This window comes from Aspergillus mulundensis (genome assembly GCF_003369625.1).
Source record: "Aspergillus mulundensis strain DSM 5745 chromosome Unknown scaffold_27, whole genome shotgun sequence".
Lineage (NCBI taxonomy): Eukaryota > Fungi > Ascomycota > Eurotiomycetes > Eurotiales > Aspergillaceae > Aspergillus > Aspergillus mulundensis.
In genome coordinates, this window is record NW_020797915.1 from 150,833 (window position 1) to 163,973 (window position 13,141).

The window sequence follows — 13,141 nt, forward strand, 5'->3', positions numbered from 1 at the left end:
TCGCTACCATGACAGCAACATCTCGATGATATGCCAGCCAAAAAAGTATGTAGTAGTCGGTATAAGATAAAGCAACAGTATCCAAGCTTCAAGCCAAAAATCGCCTCTTCACGCTCTCAATAATTCCCTCTTCAACACCTACTGACTCCGAATACTTCCTGACACCCCCATACCTTTTAGTTAGAAATTCCGTAACCCGTTGAGTAAAGTCCTTAGGACACCTGGCGTACTCCTCATCCAGCCCTAACGCTCTTATCTCCCTCATCCTCTCCTCCTTCTCCTCGGTCGGTTCATTCTCTAGTTCCTCCTCGGAGAGCACGTACTCGCTCGCCATGGTTTCAGCATCAACGGCATCGGTTAATAGGAGTAAGAGGAGGATTATCAGCCCTGTTCGGTCTTTCCCTTGCGTGCAATGGATTAGCACTCCAGTCGCAGACGTAGACGAGTCGGTAACGGTGTTTGCGGCCATGTCCGCTTTTACAGACGCAAGAATATCAAATATCTGCTTTATCTCCGCCGTGCTCGCTTCAAGTGTAGTCATCGCCAACCCCGTCAACCCTACAGGCTTCATGACGTTCTCGCCAACGATGCGGACAGCATCGTGTCTGTATCCTGCTGCTATGTATGCAAGGACCTTCCTGCTGACATTTAGCAACCTAAGCACGGACAGTAAGAAGACTGAGCAAGTACGTACGTGAAGTTCCACCAGTCCAACCGCCACAAGAGATGACGCTCAAACGCCTTTCCCGTGAGACTTATCAGATGACGCTGGATATCTGTGCTGTCGAGGGGGCGCAGATGGATGTATCCTTCTCCGGTTTGGGGTTGAGAATCAACAGACTCCGTAGGGAGATTGTGGGCGCGCTTGTATTTCTTTACGGCCATTTGGTGTTCTGTTCTGAGGAGTTTCAGTATACAGTCATGGACTACGGGGTAGGGCAGGCGATAGTGAGCACGTACGTAGAGCGCAAATCGACGATAGTTGAAACACGCAAGTCGCTGGTCAAGCGGCGGATATCTTCTTCGGATGCTTCATCGAGCTGGTTTTCATGTCTGCCTATCAGCATTTGGAGTCTACTGTTGCTCCAGCGACTACATGGTGCAGAGACAGATAAACGGTTCATACCCGGGCACTGCGGTAGAGAGCGCCTTCTCTTAGTATTCTAACATTGTAAGCACGTGAGCTTTATAGACGAGAAGGTTGTATTTATAGAGCATACTTTCGGCCTGCAAGCTTGTTGATGGTGCGGCCGACATCGCGGAAATTGACGATGCTGTCGAAGGGGCGGTCGGGGTTGAGACCGCTCATGACAGTGGTTATAGTAGGGAAAGCAAGTAAAAACTGCCAAGGTGAGGCTATATATGCAATGTCTACTCTGTCGATGGCCTTTGTAAAGATACGGGTATGGAGGAACGATGAGTTACCTAGGAGGTGACCCACCGTCTTTCAGCCGAGTGGAGCACAGCGATCTTTAAGTTCTTAACCAGTCCTAGTCCCCTGGAAGCTGGTCTCAATTATTGATTTGTTATTTGACTTGAAGTCACTTGATACTACCAGGAGCGCCAAGTTGGTAATTGCCCTTGCCCTAGAGGCATATTTGGCCGATCATCGCGAGGAAGACGGCGTACCTAGGTACCGGTACCTAGATGACTTTTGCACAGTACGCAACATACCAGATTCGCTGTTTGCCGGCAACGACACCGCATCAAGCAGTATTGTATACGTATACCACAAGCTCGCAAAACACCCCGAAGCACTAGGCCAAGTGCGACAAGAGCACGATCGAATCTTCGGGACCGATACCTGCGCTGCAGCACAACTCCTAAAGTCCAGCCCGGTCCTCCTGAACCTGTGTCCATGCACACTGGCCGTGATTAAAGGAACCCTACGCCTGTTCCCCCCCGGCCTCAGCGAGCCGCGAAGGGCGCGACGGCGTCACCCTTACCGACAGCCATGGCAATGTCTACCCCACCATCCACAAACACCCGCGACTATGGCCACGGCCCCAAGAGTTCCTTCCAGAGCGCTGGCTGGTTGAGGCTGGGCACGAGCTTCATCTGAACCCGGCTGCATGGCGCCCGTTTGAGCAAGGACCGCGGAATTGCATCGGGCAAACTCTGGCCTATAATGAGATGCGGATAGTCCTGGTGATGATGGCGACGACGTTCGATATCAATCCCGCGTATGAAGAGTGGGATGCAATACAGGCTGCCAACGAAGGCCTTTTACCAAAACTTGCCAGATCGGTAAGGCTTGATGGTAATCAAATCAAGACGGTACACGGAAAGAGGGCCTATCAGACTGACAAGGCTGGAACACATCCGGCCGATGGGTATCCATGTCGCGTGTCGCTGTGCACTAGCGCTGATCCTCGATAGACCTGATTAGACAGAACGTCGAGTCTCTTGGCCGAACCCCGACCAAATAGTTATGGGAGACTACTACAGCGGCACGAACAATACCTCAAGAACCGTGCGGATGCTAGCAAAACACCTTTGTTGATACGTTGTTAGAACAGTGTCTTGGCCGGGGAAAGCTCTCGTGGTGATGGCGGTTTGCAAGGGTGAGTTCAACCTCCCCTCTCTCCTCAACCACCACCACCCTTTCTCATCGAAATCCATACAGTCCATCCTCCCGCAGAAAAAAAACATACAACAGCTGGGATTCGCATGTGGTCACCCACCATACTACTAACCAGCCGGCGTGTGGTTTAAGTACGGCTGAGCGGACGGGAAGCCCTGTTCTCCACACCCTGTGGTCGTATGTGCTAAGATATTGTAAGAGAGACCTGATATGGGACGTTTTCTTAAGCTGATGCTATGAAGAGGTGGTAGGAGGCTGGGAAACCAGGGCATCAAAGCCAGACGTTGTTCATTAATGCACGCCTCCCAGTGTGATCTCTGCCATCTCACGACTTCGGTTGGGGATTTAGTAGAGTCACTGACGGTGGATTGGTGGATATTGAGGGTCTGGAGCATGGCAACGCATTTGCGAAGTATGTTGATACTGCGGTCATACTGCCTGAGATAGGGATACCAGCAAGAATTCATTATTCATTGGTCAGCTAAGCATGAAGGATCACCACAGCCAGTTTAACTACTGCTCCAGAGCCATGCAGACAACCATGTACATCAACTCAATGCCCCCTAGAACGTCAGGATAACCAGAACATCATAGGTTTGCTCTAACCCAAGCCCACCCAGCATTACCAACCCCCACAGCTAACCCCCCAACCTGTGCAGCTCCGTTGAGCACAGCGAGACCCGCCCCTCCAGCCCCGGCACTCTGCAGCACGGCAAACAAAGATCCGGCGACGACATTGCCAAGTACGCTATGTGCACCGGCGGCAAGGGAGCCTATATGCCACGTAAAGGCGTCAGGAGTCAGTACAAGTAGAAAGACAGGACACGAACCAGCCTGCACTCCCCCAGCAGTGAACCCAATAGCTGAAAGCGGCAGAGTAACCACGATTCCCGGGGCAACAGCAACGGTAAGCCCGGCTGCAATTGAGCCTGCTGAGACCGGGTTCTTAGATGCCCATTCGGCCGCCTATATATGCATCCAAATCAGATAGTGGTGGTGAGACTTGCGACTCGGCTCAAGCCAGGGTGGAAAGCATTAATATACCTGAGCAGCTAGACCCGTTGAGCTCTCCATAATGGGCTTGCCGTATGTTACTGCAAGCTTAGAACCCTCGAAAACAGCTGCTTGCGCAATCTTGGTTCCGTCGGAGATAAGTTGCGCAGAAACATTGAGGGTGGACATTGGGCTGATCTGGGCCTTTTATTAAGATGTAGGTACTCTCCTCTGTGGTGGCATTCAGACTTAAGGAAGAAGTGTCAAGAAAGCAATGAGATAGCGTAAGAGGTTTTAGTGGTGGATGGGTGAAGAGAAATAATCGATGAGTAGAGGGTGGGAGTGTTATGGTGGCTGAGTGAGCAAACCAACAGACAACCAACGCCCCAACTGCCGCAGCCTTCCAGCCAACCAATACACAGCCCCGAATAAACCGGCGTGTACCTGTATCTGCTGTTGGAACCAATGCATCAGAGTTAATTGGAGTGGGATTGTTGAATGACCAGTGCCAAGCATACGGTATGGGACTGAGTGAATGTCCAGCTATCATTGTGCGAACCATAGAAGATAAATGTACATTACTCAACAAAATATCTTTGGTGGTTAGCAGCGACTACTAAGCAGATAAGTTTCAGATAGTATTAGACACAAGTATAGTCACGATTAAATCAACATACATGATATGGCAACGGGTGACCGCTATCCAAGCCCTAAGTGGGCGCCTGTTCTCAACGAATGACATGACTCCATCAGAACATACATAAACCAGCAAAATAAGGAAATACAACTGATGTATGGCGGAAATAAGTAACAGATAATTACTATAAGTCTTCAGAGAAACGCGACTCCCGAACTGCACTGTTGACACTGGCCCGCCGTTTATTAACAACGTCTCCCATGGAGGGAGGAGCGGGCAGTGGCTCCGCAGAACGATCTTCCTCTTCCTCTTCCTCTTTCACTTTCTCAATTGACGGGGCAGGCGGTTCGTGAATAGAATCCCCCTTCTTCGGTTGCTGTTTGCTATTTTCGGAGACCTCTTTCGAATCTCCTTCTGTAGTGAGAGACTCACTAGGCGTCTTCCACGTATCGTCAGAGGCGCTCTCAGCTCGACGGTTAAGATCCTCGGCCGTGACAGGGTTTGACCTCAAAGGTGCTGCTCGCGGCTGATCTTGATCGCTTTCGGTTTCCTCAGCCCGCTGTACCTGTGTTCCGGCGGTCGCTGGTCGGCTCGTATCTGGCTCCTGGGGAGCCTTGGTGCGTTCAGGCTCTTCAATCTCATTATCAGTGGGACCAGAAATACTCGATGCAAGCTCCTGCGTTCCGTTTGTCTCCTTCGAGGGTCCACTGGAGCGTCGACCTAATTTGTCTTTGAACCAGTTTTTGAACTTCGACTCCCGTCTTAGGACACTGTCCTCTGAGGCTGTCTCTTCAAGTTGAGGCTGAGTGACTTCCGCAGGGACAACAGCTCCGTCGGCTCGCTGTTCTGTAGTTTGCTCAGTAGTTGCCTCAACCCCATACTCTGGAGTCAGTTGCTTCGATTTTCGTTTCCACGGCCAGGCCTTCTCCTCTTTGGTCTTTTGATCCTGCTTTAACAGCTCTATTGAGATTAGATCGAGCCTCAAGAGCAATAATAAGGACTTACCTTCGTGACGTTCTTGCTCGGCACGTATATCAGCTTCACGCTCACGCTCGATCGCCGCAAGACGCTGCCTTCGCTCCTCATCAAGGCGTGCCTCCAAGTCCCGAGCCCTTTGAGTCTCCGCCATATCGTTGATTTCATCAAGAGTAGGCTGAAGCCGAGAGCGGGCCAAGTCTTCTACCTCAGACATCTCCACGTACCTACGCCCGCCGATGTTAACTTTATTTGCGAGCATGTACTGCGCGTCAATGTCCTGGATTCCCTTTTGGGCACGCTCGGCTGCCTTTTCGTCTAGATATTTCTGCAACGCGACAGATTGGTCGGCTTCACCACTATAGAGACGCTTGTCCATGTCCTGGATTGCAGCGTCAACGTTCTTCCTCGCGAGCTCTAGCAGTGAAGCACGATCATTTTCCCTCTTCTCATTTCTCTTCTCATCGACCGCATTGAGTTTGGATCGAAGCGTCGACATTTGAGTTCGAATTTCCTTAGACTTTTCCTGGTCGAACTGCTCCGTTTCGTTAGAGCCCCTGCGTCGGCGAATGATGAGACTTGATCGCGTTACTTGCGGTTCAACTCCATAATAGCTTCGATACGCCGCGGCTTCGTCCTCCAAGCCCGCCAGCTTCTCAGCGGCTCGTTTCTCGGCAACATCCTGCAAGTTTATCGCCTGGCTCAGCATCAATGTGCTTGCCTGCTGTAGAGTCGCAGATTCTCGCTGAGAGACCGAGCCAGATCGCCGAGAGCGAGTAGTAGAACTCCTCTGAAGACCGCTTTCCTTAGCCTCCATAGCCCCATACATATCTCTTGCCATGGACAGGGAAGCTGCCTCCAATATACTCTTTCGCCGATGTTCTTCCAATTCCGGGGCCACGGGCGGTGTTGCAGTAAAGAGCTTTCGATTGAGATGGGCATTCTGTATCCTGCTCGCTCTCATGGATCTATCCAGATCCTCAAAAGGATCGCTCGCTCCTTCTGTCGCCACTATACTCGCTCTAGCACTTGCACTCGCACGCGCAGCTTCAGATGGCGCAGATTCGGCCCTCTTCCTGTTATAGGTTGCTACCGGCTTCTGATCCTTGATAGCGTACATCGCCGCTTGATACGGATAACCCTCTTGTATTGGCGACTCGGTTCTCCGACGATCGGCGGCTCGAGATACTGATGCGGTGTGTCTGGTTCCCGGCTCCTGCTTCTTTGCATGTGCGATTAGCGCGGCTGCAGCTGATGCATCACTGAGTCGAATGCCAAACCCGGCCGCTTTCGAAGCTAGAGCACGAGACTACATCAGCTTCCATTCATTCATTGGCGAGAACATGTACAGGTTAATTGGGTTGCCTACTGGCTGGGTCGGATTCCGAGGGTGGTTGACGGAGCGAGAGGCTCCGTTCTGGATGAGTAACATAAAGCGCGGCTGTTGCAGCTGTATATCAGGACATATGTTAGCCACGGGATTATAGCATAGATAGGAATAGCGACTATACATACCCTGATCCGCTAGCCGGGCGGAGCGGGAGCGCGGGATCCGCTGCTGAACGAGGTTCTGCTCGATAGTTGCCATGATACGACCAAGTGAGTCGCAGCAGGGATAGTCATGCCTATCAAGACCAGAAAAGCGGACAACGATAGGATTAAGAAGGAGAGGGGCGACCGTAGGGCGGAAGGTGGATGAGCGAAATCAAAGAGGTGCAAGCAGGTCGGGGATCAGTGACGTAGTGCTTTCACAGGGAGGTTGCAGAGCGGCGATCGTCGGATGGACGCAAGATGGGCTAAAATTCGAGTCCAGCGGCTGAACCTTATGCAGCATTAGGGAACTAGTATGGTGAGCCGGTTAGAGATCTCAAGAGTCCAAGTCCCTGATGTCATGAAGCCCTAAGGATGAGGGTGCGATAGCCTATAGGTATGCAGAGGCCGGAGGGCAGCTCTTTGGATCGAGTGGGCTGACGCCCGCATTCCGACACTGGCCGTTTCCGTCATCATCGGCCTTCCAGCCTCTTCTTGGGATTTAAACAGTAGTTCATGATGATACGTGAGCAGTCGATCGGTTCCGGGAATAAACGTGTTCGATGATCGATCGGGATATATAAGCTTATCTTTTACCTAGGTGGGTAATTCGTGCGTGTGTTAGTCAAGATTCCGGTCCACATGGATTAATAAATTGATATAGCGCGGTCATAAAAACAACGTTCCTCCCACATTGATTTGGTTCATAGTATCAGAATATTACCCACTAGCATAAACAAGCAATCGGCAAAAGCCTCTCGTCTTCATCATTGATCCTTCTGTACCCATATACTACCACAACCTCAGCAGCTTCAGGATGTCATACCTCGAGAAGAAAAACCGATTCCACTTCCCGAAGATATCTATTAACGTGAGGTTAGCGGCGACACGTCAACCATGATCGACCAACGAAAACATACACATAGGAATGCTCAATGCACAAATGGCCACCTGGATGCTAGAAATCGCCATGAATGGCTTCTTGACATATGCTTCGACTAGCCAATCATAGGTATAGAATGTCAGCACAAAGCTGAAGATATTCTTGAATATCAACATGCACGTGAAAGCCTCGATCACAATGTTTCCTAATGCGAATTAGCATTGCTTCTTCTTTTTCTTTTGTCGACCCGTGTACTTACGGTGGGCGTCGACGATGTACAAAGCACTGGCGACAGCGCCCATCACCATCCCGCTTACCACACAGCCGAAAAACACATCAGGCGGCAGCCAACCATAGTGTGTGGCGTCATTGGCCGTGATGCCGAAGCCGTACATACCGATGCCGCAGAAGATCAACTGGAAGATCACAAGAAGAATACGAAACTCGGGTTCGTATCTTCCCCTGTTGAGTCTGATCATGATATTGTTCATGAAGTCCGACAATAGCCCTGACAGGACGAGTCCGATCATGGCCCCGATAAAAGCACCTGTGTACATGTATCCGGTTTTGTCCTCTTCAAACCAAAGCGGGCCACTCATGAATATGGCAGCAAGGGTAACGCCGATGAAGACCGTCCATCCGATGATCACACCTTGAATCAAGCAAGCCTGTCAAGTTAGATTGAGCTTTCTCGAGTGGGGATTGACGGCCTTACCCAGAGTACTGCGGGATGGAAGAACAGCGGGAATGGACGCAATAGAAGTTTCCACCAATGCTCGTCGTTTTTTCTCCCATTGAACAGTTTCAAGGTCTGAAGATAAGACGCTTTCTTGGGTGTGCTTTGACTCGGCGTCTCTTGTTCAGCGACATTGAAAGACGATTGCCCATTGCTGGTTGATGACTGCTCAGGCTCTTGCATATTGTTTTCGTTCTGGGCCTTGTGTAGCTCGGTCTGCTGCCCATCTCCCGTTCTGTCATGGTTATCAATCTCCGGATCCAAATAGTTGGGGCGTCTATAGGCTGTCTCCGGTACCAAGAATATCGTGAGGGGTAGGGCTGCCGCTGTGAAGATGGCGAGGAGGTAGAATGTCCAGTTCCAACCCAGGGCTTTTGTGATCTTACCAGCTGCGACAGGTGCTAGGAAAGCAGCCCCGAATACTGCGACATTGGACAAAGCCATTCTTTTGCCGCGTTGGTGCACATAGAATAGGTCATCAACCACAGCGTTTGTTAGGGCTTCGAAAGGAGCTAGAGCGACGCCTTGGAAGACGCGAGCCCATAGAAGACTATGGTAACTCTTTTCACTGCTACCAGCCCATGCACAGCTTGCTATCATCAGTATATGTCCGAGCACAAATAGGTGGCGTTTGCCCCATACTCGTGCAGTCGGCACGATGAGTATGCCCGCAATTCCGGTTCCGCAGAGGTGGTATCCGGTGAGCAGGGCGATGGACATGAAGCTTTTTCGATAGTGTCTCGAAAGAGTGACAGTACCCGCGGCCATGACCGAGCTGGTCGTAGCGCAGAGAACCGCAACGAGGGAGAGGGCAAAAATGGTTAGGTCGCGCTTCCATAACGGCCAGTTCTATGCAACACTTCATTAGTGAACTGGTCCGGGAGATTGCTTGCAACCTCACAGCGTACCAATGGATCATTTGGGTCGTCACTTGGTTGAGGAACAAGAAGTATGTGCTGTGTTTCGGAACGATCGTACTTCAATTTTGCATAGTAGGTAGGCGGTTGGTCCTCCGAGCGCTCCTTCTCAAGGATATCGACAGTACCTGATTGAGTATTGTCAAGTTAGCTCTGAAGGGAAGATAAAGCGTGTCTTCATGAGAGTTTACCTGAAACCTGACGGCCTTTCACATCCATTATGCCTAGACCCATCCTGACAGCCGAGGCCAATTTACTTGGAATCGGCTTAAAGGGAAACTGTCTAGTGCCAGGATCACGTTGGAACCACCTGATACAACGTTTAGCGGAGTTGCAACTCAGCGGGCCAGGCTGCGAGAGTTGGTAGAGAGCGCTATGCCAACACAAGCGGGCCGTGGTCGACGCTGTAGGTTCCGGCGCTCGTGTTGATCAATAAAGAGTAGGAGGGTGGCATGAAGAAGTATGACGCAGCAAAATGCAAGAACGTAAGAACTTGCTCTCGAACCTAACTCCTCGCTAACAAATGTGCTCATGAAACGCGGAGAACGCGGAGAATGGCCATGGTAGAGAAATAGTGATTTGGCTTGTGATCTGAGCCTGATAATTAGAGATCTGGTGAGAAGATATCGAGGTCTTCCGGCCGGGGGCCTCGTTTAAGCCCTCCTCGGGTGTCTGTCTGAATTCAAGGACCTACATCCTAACTTTGTTCCTTTCTTCTAATAGTCTGGGGTTGTTCAGTGCTATGTTAGCAAGCCACTTAACTCTCCTCACGTCGGCCACTGACTCGTCAGTTCTGACCATGAGGTATCTGTAATATCGCCGACAGAGGACATGTCCAACCCTCCAGCCCCGAATATTTCGAGCCGTGGGTAAATCTCAACACCATGGCGCTGAACACCAAACAAGTAATCATTCGGAGATACGTTCGAAAGAGCCCTCATACCCCAGCCCTGGGAGATCATGGTAAAAGCTGCCAGGATATCAGAGGATAAATAGCGGAGAAATGGATAGGAGTTCCTGTTCAGCACCTGCAGATGACAAGAGCTGTATCCCTGCAAGGGTGTTGCTAAATGCTAGGAAAGCTCTAGTTTGCCGTGCTATTCCCAAGCTATATCCCCTCTGCTTTTTCAATTCCCTTTGCTGCAATCAGGGCCATTCTCTGAAGGCCTGGCATGGCCGAGGGTCACTTTGGATCAGGAGGCTTTCAGCACTTTTTCGATTCATTAACAGCCAAAGTTTTGATGCCCAGTTCCTGACTTTTATAGTATGCGCTTCGAGAACTATATCTAACCTTGGAAGAGCCGATGTGCCTTCCATTGGGTCTGGATAGAACTTCTGTACGGTACTTAATAGTTATCCACAACAAACAAGCTACATTATAGTCCACGATGATGATTCATTGTCGTCATATAATATGCACGGCGTGTAACCATACCTACAGGCTGTGAGGGGTACATATTAAGCCAGAGTATAAAGTAACCGAGGAAGCAGACAAAAAACAATTAGCAAAGGTTTTGCTGGCGAAATCCAGACCATGAGCCTCCAGCCAACTTCAATTACCGAGCGCGGAGGCAGTTGTTCCTACCCTGATGAGTACTGAATGCTTAGACAGCCCGTGGCAAGAGGGGGCAGGTAGCCAGCACTCGGCCCTCTGTCGACCTTCCCCATTTTACTTTCCCTTCTTCACATCTAACCCTCAACCTCGCATCTCCCAACAGCCATCAATCTTCCCCTGCCTTGTCCACTGATTTAGGTATACGCTTCTCTCATCTCCATCTCCATTCATACAAACCTTGCAGCCATGAAGCCCCAGTACCTCGCGTTTACCCTGGCCGCTTCTCTGGGCTCTGCCACTGCCCAATCTTTGCCAGGCCTCCCAGCTTGTGCTGTAAGTGTTCCATTTGGCGAATTTGCCTGGTTTCCTGCGATCTTTGCTTCTGAAGGCCATGGCTCCTAACGAAACAACAGCAAGACTGTGCCAATGGAGCCATTCCCTCGGAGTGCAGCCCCGTCGACGTTGAGTGCATCTGTGCCACTAGATCCTTTATTGTTGACATGGCTTGCTGTGTTGAAAAGTCTTGCGAAGCGGATGATCAGCAGAGTAAGTACACCATGCCAAATTGGCTCCTTGACCACGGTCAAGCTTACCCAAACGAACAACAAAATACACTGTGCCAGATGCAGAGCTGACGAAGTTGATCTTCAAGCGGCCATAGACTTTGCCAACGGTATCTGCGGTGGTGCCGGAGTCACTGATCTCCCCCAATCTGCCACTTGTGCTGGCGATGTAACCACAACCATCACCTCTATCGCTACTACTGCCGCTACCGACACTACCACCGAAACCAATATCAGCAACGATGGACCCACCACTACCACCACTGAGCATACTGGCACCGCGACTACCACTATCTCGACCGCGTCGGGAATCTCGACCACGTCCAAGACCTCGACCTCGAGCTTGGCCATGTCCGGAACGCCGACCTCAACTGAGACCTCAGCTGATCAGGCAGAAACTGACGGTGCAGTGCTTCTCCAAGGCAAAAACGTTGGTGTCCTTGCGGGCATTGTTGCCGGTGTTGCATTCATGCTTTGAAGGGTTAAGGCCTACTCCTGCTCGTCTGCGAATGGCATCACCAACTGCCATGTGGATCATGATGAGATAAACGATCTGTCCAAGCTGGACCGAGATGAGCGATGTACTGCACTGTATCTATTAAGCTCTACTTCTGCCCAGGCAAGAAGAGACACAACGTACTGCGTGATGTAACGAGGAAATGTCATTCAATGAACTGCTCAAACAAACTCCGTATGTATGCTAAAGCTCCATACTCTCTAAGATGATATAGAGCCATACCGAACATCAACGGTCAGCGAATCTATGAATCACGCTCGCGCTCCGCAAAGCGTGTCGCAACCTCCTGCCTCTCTTCGCGCAGCGTTATGAAAATCTGAAGCACACAAAGTTAGCTATACTTCATGCAGCCGAATAAGTAGGAGTAAAGGCACCTACCCAGAACCAGAACATCATCTCCATAAACCCGTACGTAAAAACAACTCGGTTCTTCAGGTATTCCAACCCCGAAAGCTCCCCAGGCGCCGCAGGGCCACCCGAACGGGCCACGCCCCAAACATCCGGCTTGCTCTGGTATATAAAAAATGACACCGCAAAAAAGAGGCAGAATCTCGACAAAGAAAGGAGCGTCCAGATCTCCGAATATAGGGTTGCGAGACGCGCAATAAAGGGGTTTGTACGCATGCGAGCCAGTCCACTCACTGCACTCGGAGCCTCTGATCTGGCAGCCTCGGCCATGGCTAGAATCTCATTAATGTGCGGGATTTTGATGACGAGGATCAGGTCGATTAGAGCGTCGGCGACAAGGAGAATACCGCACATTGCGAAAGGGGATTGCGGTCGAGAGAAGTTCGGGGATGCGCGGGAGTCCTAGATCGATCATTTCTTAGCGGCTGTTTTTTCAATATGAGAGCTGGCCGGAATTCAGTTCACATACAAGTTGTAGAAATTCCCCTAGCATGAACACTACATCGCTTTCGGTGACGACTTCGGATTTGGTGATGAGGTAAACAGCAAGGATGAGAAGGAAAACAGCGTGCGCCTTGATCAGGGTTTTGGAGGAGAGAAAGCCCATTATAGGGGGTAGTAGGTTGGAGAGCGACGGTAGTCGCGGACAATGTATATAGGGCTTTTTCGTGAGTTGTCCTGATGTTATGGTGAGGTAACTGACCTTGCCGAAACCTTCAGGATGTTTCCGTAGGGCTGTGTCAATCTGTTTACAATGTCCATGTTTTTATGTCAACCCGTACGGACACACAGGTGACTAAGTGGGCCAGGCTTGTCCTTAAAAGAGTTTAGATTTACGTACAA

General features: G+C 50.6%; 6 protein-coding genes across 6 annotated transcripts; 1 reads left to right on the forward strand and 5 right to left on the reverse strand.

Moving 5' to 3' along the window:
• Positions 1 to 88: 88 nt before the first annotated feature.
• ptyA (putative tyrosine/serine protein phosphatase) lies at positions 89 to 1,309 on the reverse strand (the record flags this gene model as incomplete). Its single annotated transcript, XM_026753532.1, has 4 exons — positions 89 to 638; positions 695 to 898; positions 961 to 1,149; positions 1,221 to 1,309. 4 exons carry the CDS (start codon positions 1,307 to 1,309, stop codon positions 89 to 91), a joined length of 1,032 nt encoding a protein of 343 aa, XP_026597927.1.
• Positions 1,310 to 3,132: 1,823 nt separating this feature from the next.
• On the reverse strand, positions 3,133 to 3,766 carry DSM5745_11517 (uncharacterized protein; the record flags this gene model as incomplete). Its single annotated transcript, XM_026753533.1, has 4 exons — positions 3,133 to 3,136; positions 3,201 to 3,357; positions 3,415 to 3,550; positions 3,629 to 3,766. 4 exons carry the CDS (start codon positions 3,764 to 3,766, stop codon positions 3,133 to 3,135), a joined length of 435 nt encoding a protein of 144 aa, XP_026597928.1.
• A 632-nt stretch (positions 3,767 to 4,398) lies between these two features.
• DSM5745_11518 (uncharacterized protein) lies at positions 4,399 to 6,777 on the reverse strand (the record flags this gene model as incomplete). Its single annotated transcript, XM_026753534.1, has 4 exons — positions 4,399 to 5,174; positions 5,220 to 6,485; positions 6,559 to 6,639; positions 6,705 to 6,777. 4 exons carry the CDS (start codon positions 6,775 to 6,777, stop codon positions 4,399 to 4,401), a joined length of 2,196 nt encoding a protein of 731 aa, XP_026597929.1.
• Positions 6,778 to 7,305: 528 nt separating this feature from the next.
• Positions 7,306 to 9,489, reverse strand: DSM5745_11519 (putative MFS transporter; the record flags this gene model as incomplete). The annotated part of the gene is made up of 7 exons (XM_026753535.1): positions 7,306 to 7,309; positions 7,546 to 7,582; positions 7,640 to 7,807; positions 7,862 to 8,270; positions 8,318 to 9,187; positions 9,247 to 9,383; positions 9,447 to 9,489. The coding sequence occupies 7 exons, from the start codon at positions 9,487 to 9,489 to the stop codon at positions 7,306 to 7,308; spliced, it is 1,668 nt and encodes a 555-aa protein (XP_026597930.1).
• A 1,567-nt stretch (positions 9,490 to 11,056) lies between these two features.
• Positions 11,057 to 11,851, forward strand: DSM5745_11520 (CFEM domain-containing protein; the record flags this gene model as incomplete). The annotated part of the gene is made up of 3 exons (XM_026753536.1): positions 11,057 to 11,143; positions 11,224 to 11,356; positions 11,463 to 11,851. The coding sequence occupies 3 exons, from the start codon at positions 11,057 to 11,059 to the stop codon at positions 11,849 to 11,851; spliced, it is 609 nt and encodes a 202-aa protein (XP_026597931.1).
• A 283-nt stretch (positions 11,852 to 12,134) lies between these two features.
• Positions 12,135 to 12,905, reverse strand: DSM5745_11521 (uncharacterized protein; the record flags this gene model as incomplete). Its single annotated transcript, XM_026753537.1, has 3 exons — positions 12,135 to 12,206; positions 12,269 to 12,700; positions 12,768 to 12,905. The coding sequence occupies 3 exons, from the start codon at positions 12,903 to 12,905 to the stop codon at positions 12,135 to 12,137; spliced, it is 642 nt and encodes a 213-aa protein (XP_026597932.1).
• Between the last annotated feature and the right edge of the window lie 236 nt (positions 12,906 to 13,141).